Source organism: Melanotaenia boesemani, chromosome 12 (genome assembly GCF_017639745.1).
Source record: "Melanotaenia boesemani isolate fMelBoe1 chromosome 12, fMelBoe1.pri, whole genome shotgun sequence".
Classification (NCBI taxonomy): Eukaryota; Metazoa; Chordata; class Actinopteri; order Atheriniformes; family Melanotaeniidae; genus Melanotaenia; species Melanotaenia boesemani.
This window is the reverse complement of record NC_055693.1, coordinates 16,030,183-16,055,482: the sequence shown is the minus strand read 5'-3', so window position 1 is coordinate 16,055,482 and position 25,300 is coordinate 16,030,183. Positions and strand designations below refer to the sequence as shown.

General features: G+C 37.4%; 2 protein-coding genes across 4 annotated transcripts; one reads left to right on the top strand and one right to left on the bottom strand.

Moving 5' to 3' along the window:
- The first annotated feature begins 276 nt into the window (after positions 1 to 276).
- Positions 277 to 14,001, top strand: glra2 (glycine receptor, alpha 2). 2 transcript variants are annotated; one of them, XM_042002583.1, is made up of 9 exons: positions 277 to 756; positions 1,403 to 1,521; positions 3,677 to 3,744; positions 5,054 to 5,277; positions 6,556 to 6,638; positions 6,730 to 6,867; positions 6,959 to 7,173; positions 10,281 to 10,430; positions 11,968 to 14,001. In XM_042002583.1, exons 1-9 carry the CDS (start codon positions 674 to 676, stop codon positions 12,247 to 12,249), a joined length of 1,362 nt encoding a protein of 453 aa, XP_041858517.1. In that variant the 5' UTR covers positions 277 to 673; the 3' UTR covers positions 12,250 to 14,001. The 2 variants fall into 2 exon arrangements, with proteins under 2 accessions (XP_041858517.1, XP_041858518.1); XM_042002584.1 differs by lacking the exon at positions 3,677 to 3,744 and adding an exon at positions 3,533 to 3,600.
- A 4,720-nt stretch (positions 14,002 to 18,721) lies between these two features.
- Positions 18,722 to 25,209, bottom strand: fancb (FA complementation group B). 2 transcript variants are annotated; one of them, XM_042001231.1, is made up of 9 exons: positions 24,096 to 25,209; positions 23,858 to 24,010; positions 23,678 to 23,767; positions 23,209 to 23,337; positions 21,663 to 21,835; positions 20,610 to 20,937; positions 20,507 to 20,534; positions 20,183 to 20,423; positions 18,722 to 19,246 (listed from the first exon to the last, which is right to left on the bottom strand). In XM_042001231.1, exons 1-9 carry the CDS (start codon positions 25,020 to 25,022, stop codon positions 18,841 to 18,843), a joined length of 2,475 nt encoding a protein of 824 aa, XP_041857165.1. In that variant the 5' UTR covers positions 25,023 to 25,209; the 3' UTR covers positions 18,722 to 18,840. The 2 variants fall into 2 exon arrangements, with proteins under 2 accessions (XP_041857165.1, XP_041857164.1); XM_042001230.1 differs by having other exon boundaries at positions 20,507 to 20,937.
- Between the last annotated feature and the right edge of the window lie 91 nt (positions 25,210 to 25,300).

The window sequence follows — 25,300 nt, the reverse complement described above, 5'->3', positions numbered from 1 at the left end:
ACATTGCTGCACTCAAAAACACGGGGGGAAAATACCAGAAAGCCTAATCCTGATGCGCAGCTGTGCGCACTCGGAGTTTCCCCGTAGACAGTCTTGTCAGACCAAATACATGTTATCACGTAACATATTCTGGAAATAACATTTTAATTCTTTCCTGACAATTACATTCCTCATTTACTAGACTTATTAAAACCCAACTCACGTCCACCACTTTTAAAAGCTTTGCGCTTGCGCGTAAAGGAACCGGGAGATGTCCAAGCGCTGAACTGAGAAAAGGCGTTCCTCTCCTACTCATTCACCGTTCCCCACCTGAAAACGGTTTCACTCTACAAGTATTAGCACAGGCCAGCAGTGTGGTCTTAACACATCGAGCCTTTATATTTAAGGCAAGGAGAAGCAGTCGGCCGATGCGTCTTGGAGTTACATCTTCTCGTCGTCTCACCACAGGACTCATGTTTCCACACACCTCCGCTTCGAGCGATACGTTTTGGGGAGTCAGAGTTTCGTGAAACTAAACTATGATCTGCGGCCGCGTTGAGGAATGTCTCCGGTATTCTTGTGTGGCACAAGACAGCCCAAACGCAAACGACCTGGTCAGGAAGAAAGCCGAGTCCCTGTTTGGATTATGTGTCTGACTAACATAAACATATGGAAGAAATAGAAAAGTGAGCACATGGGAAAACCACCAGGAATGAATCGCTCTCTCTTTAAGATTTTGGCAGCTGTATTTACATTTATGGAGACGAACAACTTCAGGTAAGCCAATTTACTCATCATACGCAGCCTATTTGAGTTCATGGATTGTAAATATTTTGTTTATCCCTAATAAAGTTTGGGAAAAGAGATACTTGGGGGTTTATTAAACAATAATAATAATAAAATAAAACACTTGTGCAATTTTTTAATCCCAAGTTATTAAATGCTTTGATGACAATTTACTAAAGTTAGTCATTATTTTACCACGGTTAGTTTATAATAAATTTAGTTGTCATTTTTTGTGAGAGTTTCTGAAATTTTCATGAAACATATATCATTATTGGCAGGTTTTGTCTTCACCACAACGATCCTGCAGTGACATTTACGCACATAGTTATATTATTTTCTGTTGTCTTGAGTGCCATAACAATATTCCCTCATTGCTATTAAAATGACAACATGCTGTGGTATCCGTGTTTGAATCTTGCATTATGAACAGATTAATCCTCTCTTGAAGAAGATACCCACGTCGTCGAAATTACATCTGATAGCCTACGTGTGTGCGCATTAACACATTTTCTGGTTCTCCTGTGCGCGCCCATCACTCCCAGGCAGCTGCTAGGAGACAGATAAGGTTTTAGTCTTGGTTTCTGAGCTGTGACTTCTTCCTGATCAAGTGGTTTTTCTCACCATGTGTGCGTTCCAGAGTTGTGGACGCCAAGGAGCACGATTCCAGATCCTCCAACATGTCTCCATCAGACTTTCTGGACTCACTCATGGGTCGCACGTCTGGGTATGATGCGCGAATAAGACCGAATTTCAAAGGTTTGTCCATCACTATCTTAGTCTCTTAAAAAAGGAAAACGCACACACTTCGCTTCCCACGTATTATAAATAGCCACAAAACAGTCACAGTAAGTGTAAACTCAAGAATATTTAACCAGTTAAGTGTTATCTGCTTCCAAGATACTGCTGCAAGGCATCTGATAAGAACAATAACTCACTTCAGTTAACATTAATAGTGTTATCCTGGCTGGATTTGACTCAACTCCCCATTATAACATGACATGTTTGTTTTTGTTTCTTGAAATAGTTTCAATCATTTCCATCTTTGCCAAATAATAGTTTAAAATCACACCGGAGACAATGAGCAAACAGTGGCAAAAAAAAAAACCCCAAAAAATAAAAAAAATGGTTCTCACATCAGGTGTGGATGCCACCATGACAGGCTAAATGACGGATGGTGCCCCAGTGTCAAAGCTACAGGCCACTGACTTCCTTGGTTGTTACTGTGATGCTGAGGACCGACACAGCATCTGTCACTGGAATGGCACTGGGCTAGAAGAGACTGCCTCGCTGGGGCTAGGGCTCACCCCAGGCTTGGTCAGCTGGGATGGAATTAGTTGAGGTTTGGGGAGTCAAGTAAAGCAGCCAGAGTGCACCACACAGAGATTCAGAAACACAAAGCCTGGACAGTTCCTACTCATTGGGGAGTTGGGATAACACTGCCCAGGTGAACTTGAGAAATAGAGGAAGTCATTTGTGTCATTTGGAGCTAATAAGGAGCCACAAAGCCTGGATGTTGCTGGTTAAATTTCTTTTAGTTTTCACTCTGATTCCATATTTACAGATACACTTAAAGTAGCAAGCACTACCTTAAACACACTCATGTTCACATCTCAGAGCCAGAAAACAAACACTTCTGCACGAAGCGACCGTGGAGTAAACAGATGGGTTTGGTTGTGAACCTGCTACTCTGACTTTGAAGAGTGTTGAACTGTAGTTCTCAAGGCTGACCTAGATTTCCTTGCTGAGTTTGTTGTGTGGAGGTACTGCCTTTTTTTCTGCTTCTGCTGTTAAATGCAGCAACCTGACAACAAACAGAAGCCAATATTAATACCAAGAGTCATGCAATATTGATGAGGACAACACAGAGGAAGGGCACTGGGAAAGGCTTACAACTTCACTTATCGGCTGTAGAGAAAAGAGATTTGTCAGGACTGTAAATGGCATGTAAGCTTCACAAAAATATTTAAGTATATGGAGGAGAAAATGACACTCATTAGAGCTTGTTGGGTACGGTGTACTCACTGTGCTGAGGAGAAAATGCCCTGATTTTATACTGTAGGACTGTAACGTGGCGTTTAGCTTTCAAATTGTCAATAATTATATTATTATATGCTAATAAAGTAATTGTTGGGGTTCAAAATGTGGATAGAATTGTAAAGTAAAATGTCTTTCCAGCTTAACTTGAGTTTTTCTTTTTCCAAGCAACATGCCAAAACTAATATATTTTGCTTAATTTTATAGAAGACTAATAAAATATTAATAGTTCAAGAGATTCACAATGAATTTGACTGATTACCAGAACAGTTCCTATTTAATTTTCCTGATGATTTATGCTGATCAGATAATTGACTATTCCACTAACACACAACTTGTGTTTGCATGCATTTGATTGCGTGTGCATGTTTCCTCTATTTAATGTGCTTACAGTGAGATACCCTGGGAGATGACCTTACGACTCGTCATTACATAATAACATCAAGCTGACACTCTCATAACCGATCATATTAAGTTTAATTTTTAACTGTATTTTGGAAAAATTGACCAAAATTCAGCAAACTATTTTACATGCAGCATGTCACCATAAAAAAACACATACTGCTTGTTGTATTATTGCATGTTTGAATACACGGTGAAGCAGCGGCTTTGTAATCCAGCACATTCAAATATCCAGATGTAACGCCTCCCTTCACTTCAAACCCTGCTGTCCTTGGTGATGCATATGTTTTAAGGCTTTTTCCTGTCATGTCATTGTCATTCCATTTCACAGGTCCCCCTGTAAACGTTACATGCAATATTTTTATCAACAGTTTCGGCTCTGTCACAGAGACAACGATGGTGAGTTCCTCTGGCATTTCGGTTGACTTTTGACGTGTACTGTGTGTCAATGTGTTATCTATCCCTCAACCCGCAGGTCCACCAGTTAATGTTACCTGCAACATATTTATCAACAGCTTTGGTTCTATAGCAGAAACAACAATGGTGAGTGGAGTGTTGTGCTTGGATGTGTTAAAAGCCCTGATTCTTTTTTTTGGAGCAAAGATTGAATTTACTAGTTTTTACCCAGCCTAATGTACTTTTATTTCCCTCCTTTTACATTAATTCATGCTATTCTTTTTAACCATTAAGGAGTCTATTGGCGGGTGTTCCAATCAGGCTTTGGTTTCTGCCCCCATGACGCTTGCTCAGGTTTAGGAGTTTATCCAATAAATCCAAACAAGTGATTCAGGTAAAGTGTAGCCAATAAGTGACAGTGGGGGGGCTTTCAAACCAGCTGATGTGTAACTAAAAGGGGGGCATAAAACCTATGAAGCTGCATGGAAACAAATCAATATCAAAGGGAGCATAATGAGTGATAATAACTACTTAGATAATAATGGAAAATGTTAATTTGTGCAGAAGCTGGAGGATGTGAGACTGTCAGGGAATTACACAGTTTTAGACAGGCATGCAAATACTTGGAACCGCCAATATGCTGATGAAATGTCAAACAACATAAGGGCTTCTCATCATCATGACATATCAATTACTCCAAGCAAGTGAGCTTTGTGACACTCAGTTTATAGTGCTAACTGTAGTGTCAGAGCTCCTCTCATCAGGCTCCACATCTGATTAATCCATCATTTATTTACCTTCTAAAGGCTCTTGGATAATTCTGATTAACAAAGGCTGTTAAAAGGTCAATTTTGCCAATGCAATCTCCAACAACATCTAATCCTGTGAACACATGGATGATAATTAAGAATCCATGGGCACCTCAGTGATAGCACTGCTGGAGGATTTTTGCAAAATCATTTTCACTCATCATCCATTTTGTTCTTTGTCCTGTCTTGTTTTGTTACAAGACTGTGTATAAAAATGTTTCTGTCATCTAAATTCAGAACAGTTTTTGAATTACTTTACCTAATAATATCAATGCATATATACTAATAAATAAGTAATTATTTAGGTGTTGTATATTAATTTTTATAAGCAGTATTGTGATGCTGTTCACATATAAAAATTAATACTGTTATACTGAAACCAAAAGATTTCTACCTTAAATTGTAAGGATTATAAACTGAAAGTACCCAATAAAGTATATATGTCAGAGTTTTGTACTGTTACTTGTTGATTTTATTAATGATAGAATGTTTTTTTTTAGATATCTTAATAACTAATCATATGCTCTTATGAAAAAGAGGGTTTTGTAATATTAAAAGCTATGACTGATGCCCTGTTATCAGCATGCATCCTCATAACCCAAAACACTGGGCAACAAAATATGCAAAGCCGCTTGTGGTCTCTACAGGATTACAGAGTGAACATCTTCCTGCGGCAGAAGTGGAATGACCCTCGGCTGGCGTACAGTAAATACCCAGATTCCTCCCTCGACCTGGACCCATCCATGCTGGACTCCATCTGGAAGCCTGACCTCTTCTTTGCCAACGAGAAGGGGGCCAACTTCCACGATGTCACTACAGACAACAAGCTGCTGCGCATCTTCAAGAATGGAAATGTCCTCTACAGCATCAGGTAGACAAGTTCTATTCTTAGAAATGAACAAGTTACTTCAGAATTATGTTCATGTAGATTAGACTCTGTATTAGGAATTGTCAGGAAGTATTTTAATTAGCTGTTAATTGGTTGATTTGGGGGGAAACTGACATTAGCACGGAATTCTAAGTGGTCTTTTTGGAAGTTTTTTTAATACTGATGTGCTAAAAGACAAAACAAATCAAGATAATAACTGATAGATTAGTCCGTATTGAAAATTATCCTATTTGCTGCTGTGGTTTACAGTATTAGATATTGTAGTGAAGCTGGAGAAATAGTGAAAGATACTACTGCAGATAACCAAAAGCTCTGATGCATAGATTACTCTGGGACATAATCACTCATTGCTTTTCTTACATTTCCTCTTAAACATCAAAGACTGTCAGTCTAAAGCATGCAGTTTCAAATTGATTTTTATCTATTATGATAACTCCTTTGAAATGAAAGAATATGCTGAACATCAAGTGGATTCCCATATGCAATATAGTTTTTTTCCTTTTTTTTATGATTGAAAAAGGCTGTGCTAATTTCAGGTGTTTTGGCTGAGAATCCAAAGCAAAGACTAAACCAAAAGAGGAGAAAGAAGTGTGTGTATTCTTCTTCATGTTTGTGTTTGTGCACAGAATAGTTTGAACTCTATAAAATATTGCAGACACATGCAACCCACTCAGGATGGATGACATTTAAAAGGCCTACCAGTCTTAAATTTAAGCAAAGTCCAAATACAAGATTTGAAGATAGGTTGTCTTCCATGTATACAACTCCTGTCACATACAGCATTCAATTTTCTCTGCAATGATGTGCTGTAACGTGGATCAATTTTCAGTCCATTTGGAGAGCAGCTCAGGCCTGAGTGGTACGCAGGTGTGGAGGTTGAGTGGGTGAACGGGAGAAATGAAAGGTGGTTAACCGCACTTTCCATTCATGGAAGAAATGACAGAGTGTCCAGACTGCAGACCACAATGCATCACTGAAACAATAAGCTGCAATAATGAAAGTGTGATAGGAACCTGCTGAAGGGAATCCTACATGATACATTGGAGGTTATCACACAGGATAGAAAAGGCACCCAATACAGAGAGAAACTACAAAAAATAAAAGTACAGGCTGGAATTTAATTTTTCAAGCAAATTTTTTTCAATGCATGTATTAAGCTTCATCTCCAAGCTTCAATAAACCAATTTCTTGCCATCAAATAACATATTATTGATGGAGTTCACTCACTCTACTCAGCTTAATGACTTTGTTTCATAACAGGCTGACTCTCATTCTCTCATGTCCAATGGATCTGAAGAACTTTCCAATGGATGTTCAAACTTGTACGATGCAACTGGAAAGTTGTAAGCACCGATTTTCTCATATGCGTTACTGTACTTTCTAAAGTGAAAATCTGCTCTAAATCTAAAGCCATCTATTCTTTTCCAACTTTAGTTGGCTACACTATGAATGACTTGATCTTTGAGTGGCTGGAGAAAGGCGCAGTGCAAGTGTCAGAGGGACTCACCCTGCCTCAGTTCATTATGAGGGATGAGAAGGAGCTGGGCTACTGCACAAAACACTACAACACTGGTCAGAGGATGCTAATGATGCTGAGTTAAATGCTACTGAGCTCATTTTGATGGCTGAATTACACTTGTTCCCATGTCTTACTATAAAACAGGCAAATTCACCTGTATTGAAGTTAAATTCCACCTGGAACGCCAGATGGGCTACTACCTGATCCAGATGTACATTCCTTCCCTCCTTATTGTCATTCTCTCATGGGTGTCTTTTTGGATTAATATGGATGCTGCACCTGCCAGAGTGGCGCTGGGCATCACCACTGTGCTTACCATGACTACTCAAAGCTCTGGGTCCAGAGCTTCTCTTCCAAAGGTAAATCTCAGTTATTTTTTTGCATTTTTTCTCTCTCTCTCTCTTTGGAGTCATTCAAAATACATAAGACCTTCCAATAGAATGTTTAAAATGTCTTAATGGTTGGGTTTATTTATTTTTATTAGTCATATGGGTTTTATATAATTTGCTTTTGGCAGATAGGTGACAATAAAGATACATAACCTTTCCAGTAGTAAGCAAGGAACCAACAAATGAGGAAATAACCACTCAACCATTAGTTAACACAAAGACAAATAGAATTTTAGGGGGAAGCAAATAATCTGATAACTGTAGGTTACCCCAGCCATACTACTAGGTAGTTCCAGTGTAGCCTTATTATTAGATTACTCACCCTTTTAGTTTAATTTTAATTAGTGTATCACACTGTGGGCACTGAGTACTGAATGATTAAGTCAGTATTACCAGTTTAGTTAAATGTTGTGTCATTAGTTTTATTTTTTATTTCATTACAGGTTATAGTTTATCCATTGCATAAAAAACTCTAAAGCAACAGCTATTCTCCAAATGTATTTTATTTGAAGCCTTGCTCATTTTTAGGTCATACCGTTGTAAAGCTGTTGTCATTAGTTGGGTTTCCTTTGCTGTTGTGGATTTACATTTTTAGATGTTCACAGAAATGTTTAAAAATCCTACAAAGTACTTCCATAACTGCACAAAAAAGTTTATACGTGCAAGTCATGTCTGATTTGACAAAGATTAGAATAGCGTCCAGTCGTCCATAACTTCTTATGCTGAATTACAGCCACAGAGAACATACTGCCACCTTTTGGCAGCCTGGTTTATTTGTTCCAAACCTTTTTTTTTTTTTTGCATTTCTTTTTGTGGCTTTTCAAAAGATTGTTTTAGATTTGCTTCACTGATGAATGGGAACCTAACTTAATAAGATTTAAGCAGAAATAGGGGCAGAGGAGGTTGTTATGAACAGAGGATCGTAACCATGGCAGCGGTAGAAATGGCAGTGACTGACAGTGATTGATTGCTAGATACTCTGTATAGGTCTAACTTGCTGTTTCCCCACTCACACAGATGCATAGTGATGTCACAGTGTCTGAAGTTAAGATCAAACCACTGCAACGGTCAGAGGCACTTCACAAAAAAATGTTATACGTGATCAAGCAGAAAATAATATTTTAGAGCAGGACCACCTTTGCCTTGAAACTTCTCTGTTTCTGTTATATAACATCATTACTCATTGGCAAAAATCCTCTGACAATAAAAAAACACACCCACTGATTAGATGGGACGTTCTATTTCTGGAGGGTTTTATTTTTTGTTGCTTTTTTTGTAGTTTGTTCTTTTAATCACACACATCTGAATGTTTGTGTTCATGAAACTTATGTGAAGTTAAATTCTAAATTATTTGTATAGTTCATAAAATGTAAAGGGTTCATGCCTGTAATTTTGTTATTTGAACAAACACCTTGCATGAAACAGATTTTAACAGTAATAGCTAGTTAATATCGTCATGATAAGTAATGTGGTCTTTAAATGGCTTTTCTTTTACTATATGTCAACAATGCAGCCGTATCTGGTTCAGCAATGACAACAATAATGAAAATAATAGTTTTAGTTTTAGTTATTGTTAATAGAAAAACTTATTTGTTTATTTATTTTAAAATGTCATTTTGATTCATTCATGTCAAATTAAATAAATGAATGAAAATAAAATTCTAAAATAAAATAAAGAAAATTTATTTATTTATTATAAAATTTCATTTTGATTCATTCATGTCAAATTAAATAAATGAATGTATATAAGATTCTAAAATAAAATAAAGAAAATTTATTTATTTAATATAAAATTTCATTTTGATTTATTCATGGAAAATGAAACGAATGAATGAAAATGAAATTGTAAAAGAATAAAACCACAGCTAACGTAAAATACTTGGCGATGTCTGATCAGACCACTGAAACTGACCAATCAGAGCAGAACTAGCTCTCTGAGGAGGGCGGCCGCTTCCTCGGCTTCTGTTTTAACAGGAAATCTGTAAATTTCCAGAGGCAAACTTCACTGAGCTTGTTGCTTTATAGGGGCTTTAAAGGGTCTGTAATATATGTACCTTTAGGGATTTTAAGTCTAATTTGTACTTCAAAGGCAGGGTAACCAATGGATCATTTAGATTCTACTATTTTTTCCTTTAGGTAAGCTGTTCAAGAAAACAAAATATGTGGTGCTGTGGTCCACTCTTAATGCAAATTCTTTCTGTCAAACTGGGGAGCATTTAATCTAATTCAGCTACCTGTAATCCATCAGATGACAAGAAACACTTTATCTTGAACATCATAAAAGGTGGACTTTGAAGCCTCTTTTACCTGATGTCTACAATTCATAGTATTTAGCATTTTTTTCCACAGTAAGTAAAGATGCTCTCATCTAAAGCATGTGTACAGTACATTATAAACAGAAGTGCAGAAGCTTACATGGAAAACAGCCATGCTTTCGGGGAGAGAACTGCAGGTACATCTAGTCAGATTTCAATGATCAATCCATCTATGAGAACCAAAGGCCTCAGCCATGTCATGAAAGACATGAAAGATGTGCACACTGTTAAATATTTCAAGAGGAGCTTTTAAGAGCTTTGCCTCATGAAAACAATTACTCAATATGCCTGAAGTGCCCTCAAATAGCTGAGTTGTTTTCTCTGCATGCTAATCAGCTGTCATGAAGAGGCGAGGTCACAATGATGAGAGGACAGGCTTTCAACTTTATCCCAACCTTTTCAAAAGAAACAGATCAAATCCAGAGCTAAAGGTACAAACCAATACTACAGTTCTCCTCCAGCTGGTAATTAAAGCAGCCATTATTTCCCACTGTTTAGTATCATTGACATTGCTTGTAGCTCCGATAGTGAGGAATATCCATAATTACAATAATTTAGAGTTTAGTTAACCGAAAAAAAGCCAAAAGTAAGATGAGAAAGATAACAGAAACATTTACTTGATTCAATATTTAGATTTAGGAAACAAATATTAGAAAAAAGCCAATATTTCAAGCAAAGTTAGAAATTCATACTGCATTTTAGCTGCTAACTGATGCTGTCACCTTGAAAAATTTAACAAAGGGAATCTGTTTTCTCTCTCAGGTCTCCTACGTCAAAGCCATTGATATCTGGATGGCTGTGTGTCTGCTCTTTGTATTTGCTGCATTGCTAGAATATGCTGGGGTTAATTTTGTCTCCAGGCAACAGAAAGAGTTCCTCCGTCTAAGGCGAAGACAAAGAAGGAATCACAAGGTGGGCTCTCATAATCTCTATGGGGTTGCTACTTGGATGCTAAACTTTTTTGGGGGGGCAAACAAGTAGTCTGGTTCTGGGGATGGTTTTATTGATCAGTTAACCAAATGACTGTAGTGACACACAAATAGATATCAGATTTAAGAGATGTTTGGTGGATATGTGGCTGAGTTTAGATAGCCATGCTCATCTCAGTCAAGGTCAAATGTGGATAAAAAAAAAGAAAAAAAATTATAATTCCAGATGTGTGCCATGTTTGGGTCAAATAGGGGAAATAGGGTTTAGTGAGTCAGGTGACCAGTGATCGTTAATAATGATGCACAGTTCTTTTTTCTGAGAATAACCCTTCTGCAACACCTCCTTCAATCAGGCCTTTATCGCACAGCGGTCTGGCAGAAGTTATTTTTAACCACAAGAATAACTTCCTGAATGACTCTCAGTCCGTGAGAAGCAAAGTCTGCAGAGTCTGCAGCAGTGACTGGGAGATTACAAGGGGCAGAGGAAAAGATAGATGCTGAAAAATATACAGTAGTAAATACCTAGAGAAATATGTTTAAAGATTTTAGGCTGTGGGAAAAGTTTTTGTTAAAAAACAACAATGTGAAACATATTATTGAGAAACGTAAGAGTGTCTTTATCAAAACTCTGTTGGATTAAACCAGCTGGAGATTGGACCTAAAACTGCAACAAATCCTAACAATGCGCTCCTAATATCTGACCAGTTTGTGCTTGAATGTTTATTTAAAGAAGCTTGGATGATGGTTGGTGTCAATGTGTTTTGTGTTTTTTTGTGTGTGTACATAGCAAGGTATCTGTGTGCTCATGGAAATGAAATATTAAAATTTTATATTTCTATAACCAGTGTTTAAGAATTACATGCAAATTGAAGAGAAACAAAAATTAAAAATGCATTTAAAAACATACATATAACAAAATGAGGAAAATTTAAGAGGTTCTGTGAACATTTGTTAGTACTGTACCTTTTGGATGTGCAATATTTTCATTAAATTCTTTGCAAACATACCTGTTTTCGTAAAAATCAAACCACATCATGGACTTTGGAATACAAGAAGAAATAACACTTATGTTTATATAATCTACTGTTAAATGACCACGTTCTTAAACTTTAATTCAAATAAACAGGACAGGAAAGAGAAACATGCTCAGGTGCAACAAAGAGAAGATTTCTCCTCCAGAGTGGGCAAACATGAAATGAATATACAACAAATGTGAAACTACTTCAGCCCCCTCTTTGCTGTGTAGCATGGAGCATTGAAGACGTGTTGTTTTATTATTGTTTGGTTGAAATTAACATCCATCCCCTGAAGCAGTCGTTTTAGTGCTTTTTCATTAATATACATTTTCTTATCCTTTGAATTTTAATTAATTTAAAGGTGTTTTTAATATCTCATGATTAATGTTCAGGTAAAATTGGGTTATAGAAATGCACCTCTGGCCATTAAAAAGTAAAGCATGACATTTGAGAAGCTGCAGTGTGGTAATATCCACATACTGGCATGTGTTTATTTTTTTTCAGGATGAAGACATGCGTGAAGGCCGTTTTAATTTTACTGGCTACAACATGAGTCAGTGTTTGCCAACAAAGGATGGCTCAGTTGTTAAGAATGCAGCTCTTCCTCCAAACCCTCAACCAACAGTCCAGAAGGACGTGGATGCTATGAGGAAAAAGTTTGTGGACAGAGCTAAAAGGATAGACACCATCTCCAGAGCTGCATTCCCTTTGGCATTCCTCATCTTTAACGTCTTTTACTGGGTTACCTACAAGATTATCCGGCATGAGGACATCCACAAAAAGTAAAGACTACATTCTCAACAACTTTTTTTTTCATTTCTCAGATTGAGAAATGCACACAAAGCACAGAGAGGTGCAATGGGAAGCTGTGTTTTGAGAGGCACTGTGGGGATGATGGTGGTGTTCTTTCAGGGATAATGTACAATGTTCATGGATTACACAGTAATGCTCATGTTCTAATAATGTGAAGATTCTTGAGATAGGGAAGCTTTATTTGGTCATGTACTGCTGCGTAATCTTTTTAAAGAATCTGGTGAGAGAGGTTTTAAAATCAAGACTCAGCCACACGCTGGAGAAGACGGACCAAAAATGTTCTTTAATCAGTCCTTCTTGGCTCCTTTGAACTTAAGGAGCAAAGTGACATTCCATGGATTTGTGACTGTAAAGTAGCTTAGCAAAATTTCTTATCGAGGATGTTCTGACTGTTTTATAGTGTACTCTTGTCATGGCACTTCTTCTCTGTTTGTAAAAAATACAGCTTCTAAACTCTACAAGCAGAGCACACACAGATGCATCAAACATTTAGGCAGCAGCACACGTCTCAGGCATGGGTGTGAACAAAGCAGATGAAAATCTGGGATCTGGAATTGGATACTGCATTTTTATGAAATACCTGAGGCCTTAGATATCAAAGAGTTGGTGAGATGAAGTGCTTTGCTCTTCTATTTTTTTCATTCTCCTCATGCTGAGTGATCTATCACAGCTGAATGCGCCCTTTGAGCTTTTCTACCTGTGTCCAGACAGCCAAAGGTTCTTCTTAATGTTGTTTAATTTTTCTTATGTATAACAGATGTCACCTAGTCATTGCAAGCTTATTTTTAGTGGATTTTCTTTTGTTTGTTTTGTTGTAATTTATTGAATAAACTATCATATAATTCACAAGCTGATTTTGAACAAATATATAGTTGAGCCCACAAACTCTGATTGTGCACTAAATTATTCAGTGTTGTCATATGCCTATGTTCACATGAATTTATCTATATCCAGGTAATTACTCCAGGTATCTTAGGCAATTTAGAGTTTAAGACCATGTTTTTGTAAATCTAGTAAAATAAAATATTTATTGTATTGGGTGGGAGGTTCTGTTTATAAAATTATATCTTTATGTGAACTTCTTCAGCTTCCACCATGGACTGTTTTCCTTCACTTTGTGTGTTTGCTGATGGGCTCAACAGTGAAGGACTGATCTGCATAATGTTCATGGTACAGAGCAGCTAATGGAAATTGCACTCCTGATATACTGTGGTGAAAAACTTTTCATGAATGCTCGTCATAAAATAAAATAAAAAATATATATATATTTACCGGCCTGTGCATCAATAAAACTGACTGTGCACCATATTTACCTTAAATCTCCTGTCATTTATAATCAAATAATAAATGTTCTTTGCATTGTTCAATATTTTTATACAGTTACTAATGAAAAAGTTACTGATGACTGCATTGCTTTTTTCTCGTGCAAGAAATGAAGAGATGAATGCTTTTCAAGAAAAAGCAAGAGATAGAAATGTACAAATATACTTTTTTCATGGCTTTGCTTTCGGCAGTAAATCAGGTCAAAGAAGACAAAAAACAATGTTTCTTCTCCACACCAAGCTGATAAGGCTGGGTGATGACACGAGCCATGGATCGCTGGGTGGCCTGGGGCGACACAGATATGATCTGACAGCAGGTTTACGTAAATGCATGATGAGCCCAGTCCTGGGGTTTTTAATGTTATTGTAAAGTATGAGTCAAATTACACACTTTCAGTATGTTTTAAAAAAAAGCATAAAGGATTTTTTTTTTAACTTTGTTTGCTTGTTTGTTTATTTCCTTGCTTTTATGATGCACTTCAGTCTCTTTAAAGGGCCCCTTTGCATTTCTAAGGAATTATTATCTTCTCATGATCTGTATATTTACCTCTTCTTTTCACCACAGTAAGAAAATACGTAAGTTGTACCTATTTAACATTAAAAATGTACTGAAAAAAATGTACTGAAAATGTGTCATTCGCTGTCGTTGCAACACATTCAGAGCCAGGGTAATAATGATGGATCAAAATAAATTAGTTTTAATTAATTTATAAAAGTACAAGTCATGAAACAAAAAATACCAGTAAAACAAACAAATTTATTTATTTTCAGCAGATGCTGAAACTACCAGCTGTCATGTTTGTGGGGGATGGTCTAACGGAATTTATGTATGGGTAGAAAATATATATATATATATAATATATATATTATTTATATATATAAACCTGGAAAATATTCAAGGGATATTTCCTTTAAAAAATTAAATTAAATGAAAAAAGTGGGGTTTTGTGACGTTCTTCAATCAGAATGGGCTCACTGTGGAGAGAACTATCAACCTCTAAATCAAAACTCACACAACTCAAAGCTCAAAAAATTTTAAATAACTTATTTTTAATATCTCAAATTTTTAATTTAAGGGTTCAACTGGCAGAATTTCCGTCATTGCTAATCAGGCAGAATACTCTGTATAGCTGCTGTGGATGCAAATAGCAACATAGGTATTACGTTGATAAAATAGGGGCAAAGGAAACTATCAAAAGCAAAAGTAATATGGTGTATAAAAAAAAAAGAAAAAAGGAAGTAGTGTTTCCATGAGCAACTTTAAAATGTTGCGTTGTTTTATTTGGCTGCACTGATTTCTGTCTGCCGCATATATAACACCAACCACTCATAAGAACTTCATACAACTCCACTTTAAATGAAAAGAAAAAAAAACTATAAGATTTCTTCCAACTAGACCCTGTATGAAAATTATGGACACTTTCTTATTTTCAAAGTCTCAAGTTAATCCAAAAGTGCCTTAAAGTGCAGCCTGATAACCCAGCTCCATACTTCCATTCAAAAAGCGTTAACATCTCTTAGCAAGTCAACAAGTTTGGAAGGTTTACTCCTTCGGTTCACAGTATTTGTGTGCTTTTTAAAATAATTCCATAATCAAATAGATATTAAGCCTCATATATATGTATTTCTTTTACTCAGTTGGAATTTCATATCATTCCTCTGGCCCAGTGAAGTGACAGAAAAACCATTGTGGGCAAGTTGAGTCAAAATGATTTTTATTCTTTAAGCTTTAAGAGTCTGTCTTTATGAATTGATGTTTTAATGAGTAATGTTTTGATATGTTTAATAATTGTATAGTTTGCTGTTTCATTAGTAAATTAGGCTCGTTACATCAAACATGGTTCTCCTGGTGCCAGAAAAGCTCCAAGTCTGAGGATGGGGACTAAAAAAAAAAAACAAAAAAAAAGACCTTTATAAACTGCTAGATCAACAAATAGAAGGGGGACTTTTCCAACAGTAACAAGATCTATTAAAGGTTTCTGTGGTACAAAAACAACCAATGAACATTGTTTCAAAGTCTCCTTTTGCCCCCCTGATACAGAATTTGAAACAGCTGGTTCTTTTGAACATTTTCATACATGCCACAGAGCATTACTGCGGGCTAATAGCTTAATTGCTTAATCAGTATAATAGCAGAGTACCTGTGTGGATGTTTCTACCCTCTTTGTGCTTCTTAACTCTCTTATTCAGTTATTCCTTTAATTTGCTGCCTGTTCATGTATTTTCAGAGACAAAAGCGTGACCACCATCAGCCTTTGATATGCAAATTGTTATTCAGGGATTAAATAAACGACATAACCTGAGAAATAATGGCAACAATTAATATTCTTTAAGTAAATGTATGATCCCTCTAACTCTTTATTTATTTAGGATAATTACAAGGTTTATTAAGAAGGTTGCATCAATCATCTGACTGTGATTTTAATGCTCAAAACAAAAGGATTATAAACTAATCAGGAGTACAAACCTTGCCTGGATATACTACTCACTCCCCCACTCGAGTGTTATCGCTATTTAAATATGTAAGGAAGCAACAGGCTTCATGTTGTAAATTACTTATGAAAAAGAGATATTTGCAGCTTATAATTTTGTTTAAGGGAGAAAAACTTTTCATCATTCATAAGGTTTATTTAGGTACTTTGCGAGGTCTCTGAGATTTAAGAAATGGGGGTTGCCATAGCAACTGCACATCTGCTGATAGGACCAGTGTGAGAGAAAAGCGGGAAATTAATGAAGTTAAGAGTACTTGTGAGTGGTTTTGCCAACGGTGGCACTTATGCCTAAACATAAATATTACACTAAATCAAAACACCCTTTCTGCTGTGTTATGGTGATTAAATGCTGCTATTTTCTGTGGGGTTTATGCAGGAGATTACGTTTCCATGACACTTGTTAAACTTCAAAACAGGAACTCTGTCAAGAGGCTGTATTATGTGCAGTGTGTGATATCCATTTTAACAAATGTACTAAAAATGGAGAACTGTATGATAAAGCTGTACTTCTTTCCTTTTTTAGTACCATTTAGTACATGAGGCAAGAAAAGATATATGAAGCAGCAACTGAAAAAGAGAACTTAAAGCATATCCATGGCAACTGCGTAGATGAGGAAAATAATTATATCCAAACTCAAAGGACAGAGAGGCCTTTCTATTGACGTTGAAAGAATTTGAAACATTGACAGCCATTACAGTCACTTTTCACAAGATGAACTGTCTGCCTGACATACTCAAGTGGTCAAATTCATTTTGTACAAATGGTTTAAGGCCTGCAATATCATGCCTGCTAGAAGGTACAATCCATAAATATTAAGACTTTAAAATTTTTCCTATGAGTTTATGCATAATTATAATGTAAGATGTCCCTCATTTAAAGTTCCTAATTAATTATTATAAATATAAAAACATTTAAATCAGATGCTCCTGACTAGTGCCACTTTTCACTTCAGTGTCTTATGGGAGCTCTGCATACAGAATCAGATACTGTTTGTGGATTGAACACTATGCATTATAATGTATATGCAATCAATAACCTCCCATCCTATTTGGTTGGTCTTTATCTAGTGAGTTCCAAAGTCTAGAAGAGTAGATAACATGTGACCTCCTGATCAATAACAGGTGACTTGAGGCAAAGACTACACCAGCAAACCCATCAAACAGCATCTGCTTTAACCTGGCTCAATGTCCCTATTCAATTATTATCTAAGAATATTCCATTTTCCTTATTTTCATGCCACTACATTGACAGGAGATGGCTGGTACCTTTTGTTTTGTGTATGTGTAAAGACAAAAAAGGCAGGAATCCAAGTCACAAAAATAAGGAGTTTGTTTTCTCTGGCTGAGATGTTTTCTATCGTAAGCAACATTTTTCATCCACCATGTCTTTAAGGTGAAGAGGTTTTGATAGAGGTTAGAAACCCTGCAGTGTTCTTTCACCACTCAGAGAGAATAGAAGTTAACAGACAATAATGGGATGACAAACCATATATTTTACTCGCATGACACTCAGGGCACTGAGGGAACACCAATACAATTGAATTTTCCTTTCCATGTGTGATCTGCTTTGCCCCCTCTGGCCATTTTCTGATGTTATTTACTGTTACTGTTGCAAAATTCTTCTTCATTGCTTGAAGTGACAGAGGTGTTTATATCACAGCCAAAAGGGCTCGGGGGTGTTTTCTGTATGTGTGGGATTAAAGAAGCAGAAGAAAATGTTTGTGTATGTGTGATCTTCTTGCAGAGTGGATGAAGCTGAGTTTGAAGTTTCCAAGGCACCAGACTGAAGCTTTATTAACTTTATAACATGACAAAAAGAGATTTCCTGCCTTTGTAACATGACATTAAACCACAACAGCATTACAATCCTAAAGTAGAACATTAAGTAAATTTTGAAATAGTTTTTTGGAGTCGTGTGGCTATAAGACCAACGGAAGAAGTTACAGGCAAAAATGTGGAGACGTTTAAAATGAAGAGGAAGGATGTTTTTTCTCTCCTCAAACTGCAAACAGATTAAATATCACCAAGAGCAAACAAGATCCTGCTGAAACAAAAGTAACAAAAAAAAGACCACATGTAAAGATGATGTCGACTTGAGCAGGATTTGTTGTTCACTAAGATAAATGGCATATAAGCTACACTGGGGATAGTCTGTATGGCATCACAAGGGAAACCACATCTAAGCTTTTTTTTTTTCTCTCTTTAAATTGGTTCACAGTAAAATAACTGAACCATGAGACGAAAGTACCATTAAAAGCTTTCAGGCAACTAGAGTCAGTGAGCAGATGTATAAAGCTTTGTGCTACCATCACCTGCTGTCCTTATCCATACCTCTAGTCTGTCTCCTGCAGAATAACACGCAGCAGCAGCAGGAGATATTAAAGTGCGTTTTTGAACATAGAGGGTCTAAAGGGACATAAAAAGAAAAAGCTGTGGAGAGAGCAGCATCACGAAAGTATCAGATTAAGGCTGCGAAACCCAAGAGATGATGCAATAGACACGGGGTAAGGCTCTCAGTAAAAGGCACTGGACACATGTAAAGGCAAAAGGCTGTCTGCTTTAGTTCAGAACATAAACGAGCCAGAAGTGTAGAGTAGTTGAAGTAGAGCAGGGGAACATGTGCAAAAGATATAAAATGAAGTGCTTTTATTACACTTCACAAAATACAGGAGTAAACATAGTCTCCATTTATGCAAATTCTTTGTAGAGAACACAATGGCATTTTCAACAATAATCACATCTGCAGCCTATTAGCTGAGCAAAGTCCTCTGGGTGTCTTGGAGAACAGCCAAATCTCCATCCATTTGGACTTCACACATGCTTTGGAGCAGCTTACGATACCGCCCCACATCCACCAGAGGGCTCAACCTCATTTTGCTCCTCTCTGTGTCCCGCTGCCACACTTCCCTGCACCTCTGCAGCCCCTCTACAGAACCTGTCTCAGGGGTTTCCTCATGTCCCATGCGCCCCTCATTGCCATCCTCTTCACACAAAAGGGACGACGCACACTCTCTGAGTGACATAATCTCTTTTTCTAAAGCTAAAGCCAATGCTTGAGTTGTAGTCTGACATCTTGTGCTTTTAACAGGTTGGATGAAGCAGGACGGAGGGAGGTGCGCTAGCAGCGAGTCCAAGAACTGGAACATCAGTAACTGGCTGCAAAGGCACAGAAGAGCCACATTTTATTACATCATATGTAGCAATGGATTTTAAAAAATTACATTTCTTTAAGTCCTTTAAGGTTTTTTTTCCCTTCATTTGTCAGCCGATTCACAGCCACCAACCTGTTCAAAGTTTATTTGCAGGATTTGTAATTTGAAGAGCTGAGCTTGCTACAGAGCCTAATCTCTTTGATATTTAGTGGAGCACCATGCGGACATATGTCTACGTCAACTTCAAAGGCTTGTCTACTTTGAATCTGTTAATCTAAATTCAGCAGTGCCCAGCTCCACATGCAGAACTACCTTTCACTCTTTGTGTAATAAAATTGAGCACTGAGCAGTAATGTTACAGTGAGTAATTTATCTGGAAATATTCATTCTGGGTTCTTCTGGCTTCACACTTGCAGCACACTACATTTCATATAATGTAAAACATAGGAGGTACATCAAATTAAAAACTAGAAAACATGAAAAGACGATCCAGTTAATATAACGTAAAGACCAATCTAACAGCAAGTTAAATGCATAAACCAGGTGGAGAGCACATAAATAGTGCCACGGTTATTTTCTTCTTTGCTGTTTTTGTTTGTTTGATCCATAGTACACTTCAAATATTAAGCATTAATGAACATATGTCTCAGTCAAATGTAAAATTCATAACTGTCTAAACCAGGGCTGCTTAATTTGGTCCTATGAGGGCTGCAGTTCTGCAGGTTTTCAATGAATTCCTGTTCCAACACACCGCACTCAAATAAACGAGTCATTGTGCAGAACTTGATAGGCGGTTGGATCCATTTAATTTGAGTCAGGTGTGCTAGAGCAGAGACACATTGGAAATCTGCAGGACTGTGGCCCTCAAACTTAGTAGCCTTGGTCTAAACCATCTGAGGTCAGTAATGTAACTATCTCATTGATATGAATCAATATTTACCTTGAGTGGATGGACAGTTCTCCCTGGAAAGGGCTTATTTGTTTCCAGTGCAGCAGAATGAGAGCAGATGGTCCTGAAGAATCTAATAGTACATACTGAGGGCTCACTTCTATCTTCTTACAACCAGTTCTCCTCTGAATCCAGCCCTCTATGTCACCCAGACTGTAATCAGGAGAGTCTATGTGGAAAACCCAGCGATCCAGCAATGCCAGTAGACTTAGAAAGTCCTCTCTAGCCTCGTCTGGGCAAGAAAAAGATAATAAAATAATGAACATCCATATGTCAGAAATAAAATCTCAAATTGTGAGTTTTTGTCATTTATACCTGTTTTGAGTTGGGGGTTTTTCAGCAGCTGGGTTTGGAAAACATTGCAAATGTCAACAGTGACTTCACCACAGTTCATGACAACTGGTGTTCTGCTGCTCACCAGGGAAAAAGCATCTGCTTTCTGCATGTAATGGAGCATGACACGGCACTTGACACAGCAAGAGTTCAGCAGAGGTGCCAGCTTGGTCACCGCAGTCACAGCCAGTCTGTCTGTGTTGAGATCATTGCTGGTGATGTGTTGCTTGCTTCTTTTGGCTGCAGGCTCTGTGAACGCAGAGGCAGACGAGGAAGAAACGGAAGAGGGGGAGGATGGTGATGAGGGGCTGGGCGCGGGAAGCCAGAACACTTGGCTTTGGGTCTGGATTACTGCAGGCGTTGAGCTCTGGCCTGTCTCTGTCAGGAGGGATAAGCTCACACTGGTCACTGGTCTGGAACAAAAATAACACATCACCCACAATCAGATATCACATAGATCGTAGATAATCCATCTGGAAATGGGAGAGAAAACTACACACAGTCTGTGCTGATGAATGTAGGACAGGTTGTGTACTGATTAGCGCCAGCATTTCCAGGTGGTGAAGCTACATCAGCTGAACCAGCACACCAATCAAAACATCAATACAGAGGCTCCTGAGGAAGTTATGTCGGAAACGGTTTTCCTCCACATCTCATATATTAAAAAGAAAAAAAAAAGAGAGAAAAATGGAAACAGGTGGATGGAGGAATCAGGCAGCTTCTTGTTCCCACATAAGGAGCTTGGAGAGTTATTAAAAACTTGTTGCCATGGTGACCACCTAGTCACCTTGTATCTGCCCTATAGTTAGTTTGTAAAATTTATTAACAGAAATTATATGTTTTTGTTTGATCTTAACATCTGAAAAACATTTAGCAAATGTAGCTAGTTTAAGCTAACCAAACAGCCAATGACAGTGAGAGAGAAGAACTTCCTACTTAATTAAAACATATTCTATTAGCATTGATTGTACTCTTAGCATGCACACATAGAGCCACCAGATGCATTTAAATTATTATGCCAGACAAGTCTTCTAGTAGATGAGCATTTTAGTGGAATCACTAAGTGTTTGGATAAAATTCTCCACACAGAAATATACACAATCTACATCCATTAAAAGAGAAAAGAAATAATGATTACACAGCACTGTCAGAAGTTAGTATCACCCCCACAACCATCAGGTCCTCAGTGATGCGATGCCAGAGCTTGTCAATTTGAGGTTTTGAAGACAGCGCTGGCGAGTCTTGCATTTTGTCATCCAAAGTTTCATTCTCTGACACGTCATCACAATCCCACAGAGCAACGAGGCCTTCCTAGACACAGGGTGCAAAAGCTATAATCAGCTATGACAAGTGGGTGACACTGCTGGCAGCAACAGTCATTTATCTAATTTAGGAACAAACAGACTGGACTTTTTCTTTCAGTGTTATTTAAACACAAAGAGAATTGCTGTAATACTGATAAGACATTTAGTCTATGTTTACATCTAGTAATAAAGCGTTGCTAGTAAGAGGGGCAGGTAAACGAACACACTGAGCCAACGTATGTGCAGGATTTTGATGAATGAAAGCTTGTGTCACAATTACACCACAGGAACAAAACAAAATTCATGAGCTGGCAATATTTCAATTTACCTAATTTTCATAAAGTCAGTTAAAAAACACATTCATATGTCAAGCAAGCTAATAGTTTGAAGAATTTTAAGTGGGAACTGCTGCATGTTTTAATTAAAAATGACTCACTGTGACAAAATTTCCAAGTTAATCCAACATTAGCTTAGCACAGGTATTGTTATTTAGATCAATACTGGATGAAGAGCTTACACAAAACTATCAATGGTAAATATTTGAATTCCCTTTTATCTCCATGAATCTGGTGGAACTGTTGTTGTTTGTGGGGTTTATTTTTTACTCTTGTTTCAACTCATTTTAGATCGCAACTTCCTTCACTTAAGAGCTTTTAGGGCTTTTGTGTGCACTGACTGGTTGAAAATAGAAAAGTTCCAAACGAGTGGCTGGAAGCATAAGCTTACCTAATCCCACCCCAGTAACTTACAACCATCTTTAGTCATGACATAATCTTATAATATAATACTAGTAATAAAAACAATACTCTGTATATACACTTAATATCTCCTTAAAGAGTACATTTTTGTCATGGAGTTATATAGTAATAATAACTGTACCAACAACAATAATGGTAAAATAATGTATGATGGTATGATGGAGGCAATGGGTCCTATTTGGACCTGATGAAGAGCCATGTTAGATAAAAGTGGAGTCTGTAAATGCTTAGGAGGAATAGAAGACTTTTGTAGTCACTGGATGCTGCCTAGTTACAACTGATGTATTTACAGTTTTTCATACAGGATCATCAAAAACCTCTAACGGTCATGAAAAGATAAATAAAAAGAAAGAAAAAACATGTGAATGTACTGAATATACATGTAGCTGAGCTGTTAATTACTATTAGGCATCCTCCTTACATTATAAGACGTCAAGAAAGATCAGAAATCCTTAGATAAATCATTTACCTAAAAAACTTATCTTTATCTTAAGTATAAAACAGCATAAATCCACAAATTGTTGCTTATTTGATAACTGCTTGTTATCAAAGTTCCATAACACAATGAGACACAGTGTGCAGTTTTGCTTTTGTCATGTTTGTACATGTACATGACCAGTACCTGCTCATGTTGGGTGAGAACAGTCTTCCTCTCAGAGAGCACATCAGTGAGGATTTGGACCGCCTGCTGCAGAACTCTGTCCTTCACGTTCACTTCTCTTTGAAGTTCTTGAAGGACGATCAATCCACTCTAAATTCCAAAACATATTTGACTGACAGTATACATTAAAGGTTGAACGCATAATGAGTGACTCAAGGGAGGTCCGTATCAAGAGACTCACGTCTCATAAAAATATCATCATCAGGCCATCGGTTATGTAGCATTACAATATTAAAAGGAATACTTCCCATTGTTTACGCACATCACCATGTGACACATGCATTTACATTATTTTAATATATACATACAGATTTATGTAAACAATGCCAGCTGCATCTATTTCACATGCCATTATGTTATGTTATGTAAATCTTATCATAAAGATCATGTCTGGCCAAATCATCTGCAGTAATGTGTTATAAAGTCTTACCTGTAATCTTGATTCTAAAGCTTGAAGAGTAAGGATATAGTTTTCTGGTTGAGGCAGGTTTGTTTTTGGTGCTTCAGAGTCTTGTCCATCCTAAAACATGGATTTTCAATTTTCAGTTTGGTGTTGGTAAATGATGTGACATGATAAGTCAATGAAAAAAACTGGAAAAAAATGCCTTACGGAGTAGGAAATACCACAGAGGTCAGTTATGAGGAATTTTTTCAGTAATTTTGTTTCTCCTTGATCCTTAAAAGCCAGGAGAATCTGGTCTGTTCCACATCTCAAAAAGTCATCTACATGTACAGAGCTGACATCTGACCAGCAGGAGGCCACCTGGAGAGGAGTGTTTAACAAAGTAGGTTTAATGAAAAATCATTAACTCTTGTTATAATACTGAAATTAGAGTTTTTACACATACCTGAAATGTGTCCTTCCATACAGTGCAAACATTCCCTTGGTGAAAGAATATGACAAACAGGCAGCCATTTCTTCCCATGTTAACAATCTGTATATCCTCAGCTTGTTCAAAGGGTAGCTGACACACATCTTTTACTATTCCACCCTCAAAATAAACAAGTTGCTGACTTGAAGTTGCTGCAACCATGGCACAGTTCAACACATCATCTACCATGTCAGCTCTAAGTACCAGGATGCACTGGGTGATGGAAACATAGGGGTGAGGTAAAATCATAGTACCATCAAAAACTTGTTCATCCCCAAGAAAATAGCCAGGGGCTGGGCTAGTGGACTGGCCTTTTAAACACTGTTCTGAGGGGCTTTTCAGTCCAAGAACAAATACTTGCCCTCTGTGGTGGGGAAGTTCTCCAAAAACACTGTGTGACATTTGAATGGGTATCTTTTTCACTCCTCCAGCATGAAGAGATGTGTAAAAAACACAGTCTTCGTGATTCCACAGTACTGTTGGGCCCTGAAGGATGTACACTTTATCCTTTATCTGGTAGGGGAGTTTAAACTCAATGCAAGGCTCCAGTTTGTTTTCTCTGCTCAGTGTAAAAAGCCTGTACTGGAAGCTCTCTCTTTTTTTCTCACTCTTCTTCGACACCAAAATACACGGTGTTCTTGCTCTCTTCTGAACATCTATAGCACATTTACATGTTACAATGTCCAGATGGGGTGATTTTTTCCTGCTGACGATAGCTGCTCCTTCTGCTGCTTTCAGAAACGTGTTGTCTCTCTGTTCAAAGGTTAGACTGTGGAATATTAACTCACTTGTTTCGCTGTCATTTATGATGGAATCTTGTTTGCAGTTAAATGAGATTATCTGTCCGCAGTGTGAAAGGCGATGGGGATTTCGATACAAATCTTCTGAGGGCAACCTCTCCATTACGTAACTAAGAAGCTTCGAGTTCTTGCCAGGCTTTCTTACACCACAACAGCTTGGATTTAGGTTGTTGCTACACAACAAACGTGCCAATTTCACGATATAAGTATTTTACAGAAATTACCGGTTACATGTAAATACACTTCTTGTGTCAGTGCAGTCGAAGGAGCGCGCCAACTGAAACTAAACGCTTCCTGTCAGCCCAAGTGCATTGTGGGTGAAAGTTGGTAAACAAAAGCGAATTAGCTATTGGAAGCTAGAATGTCGAGCTGGCTAGCGCT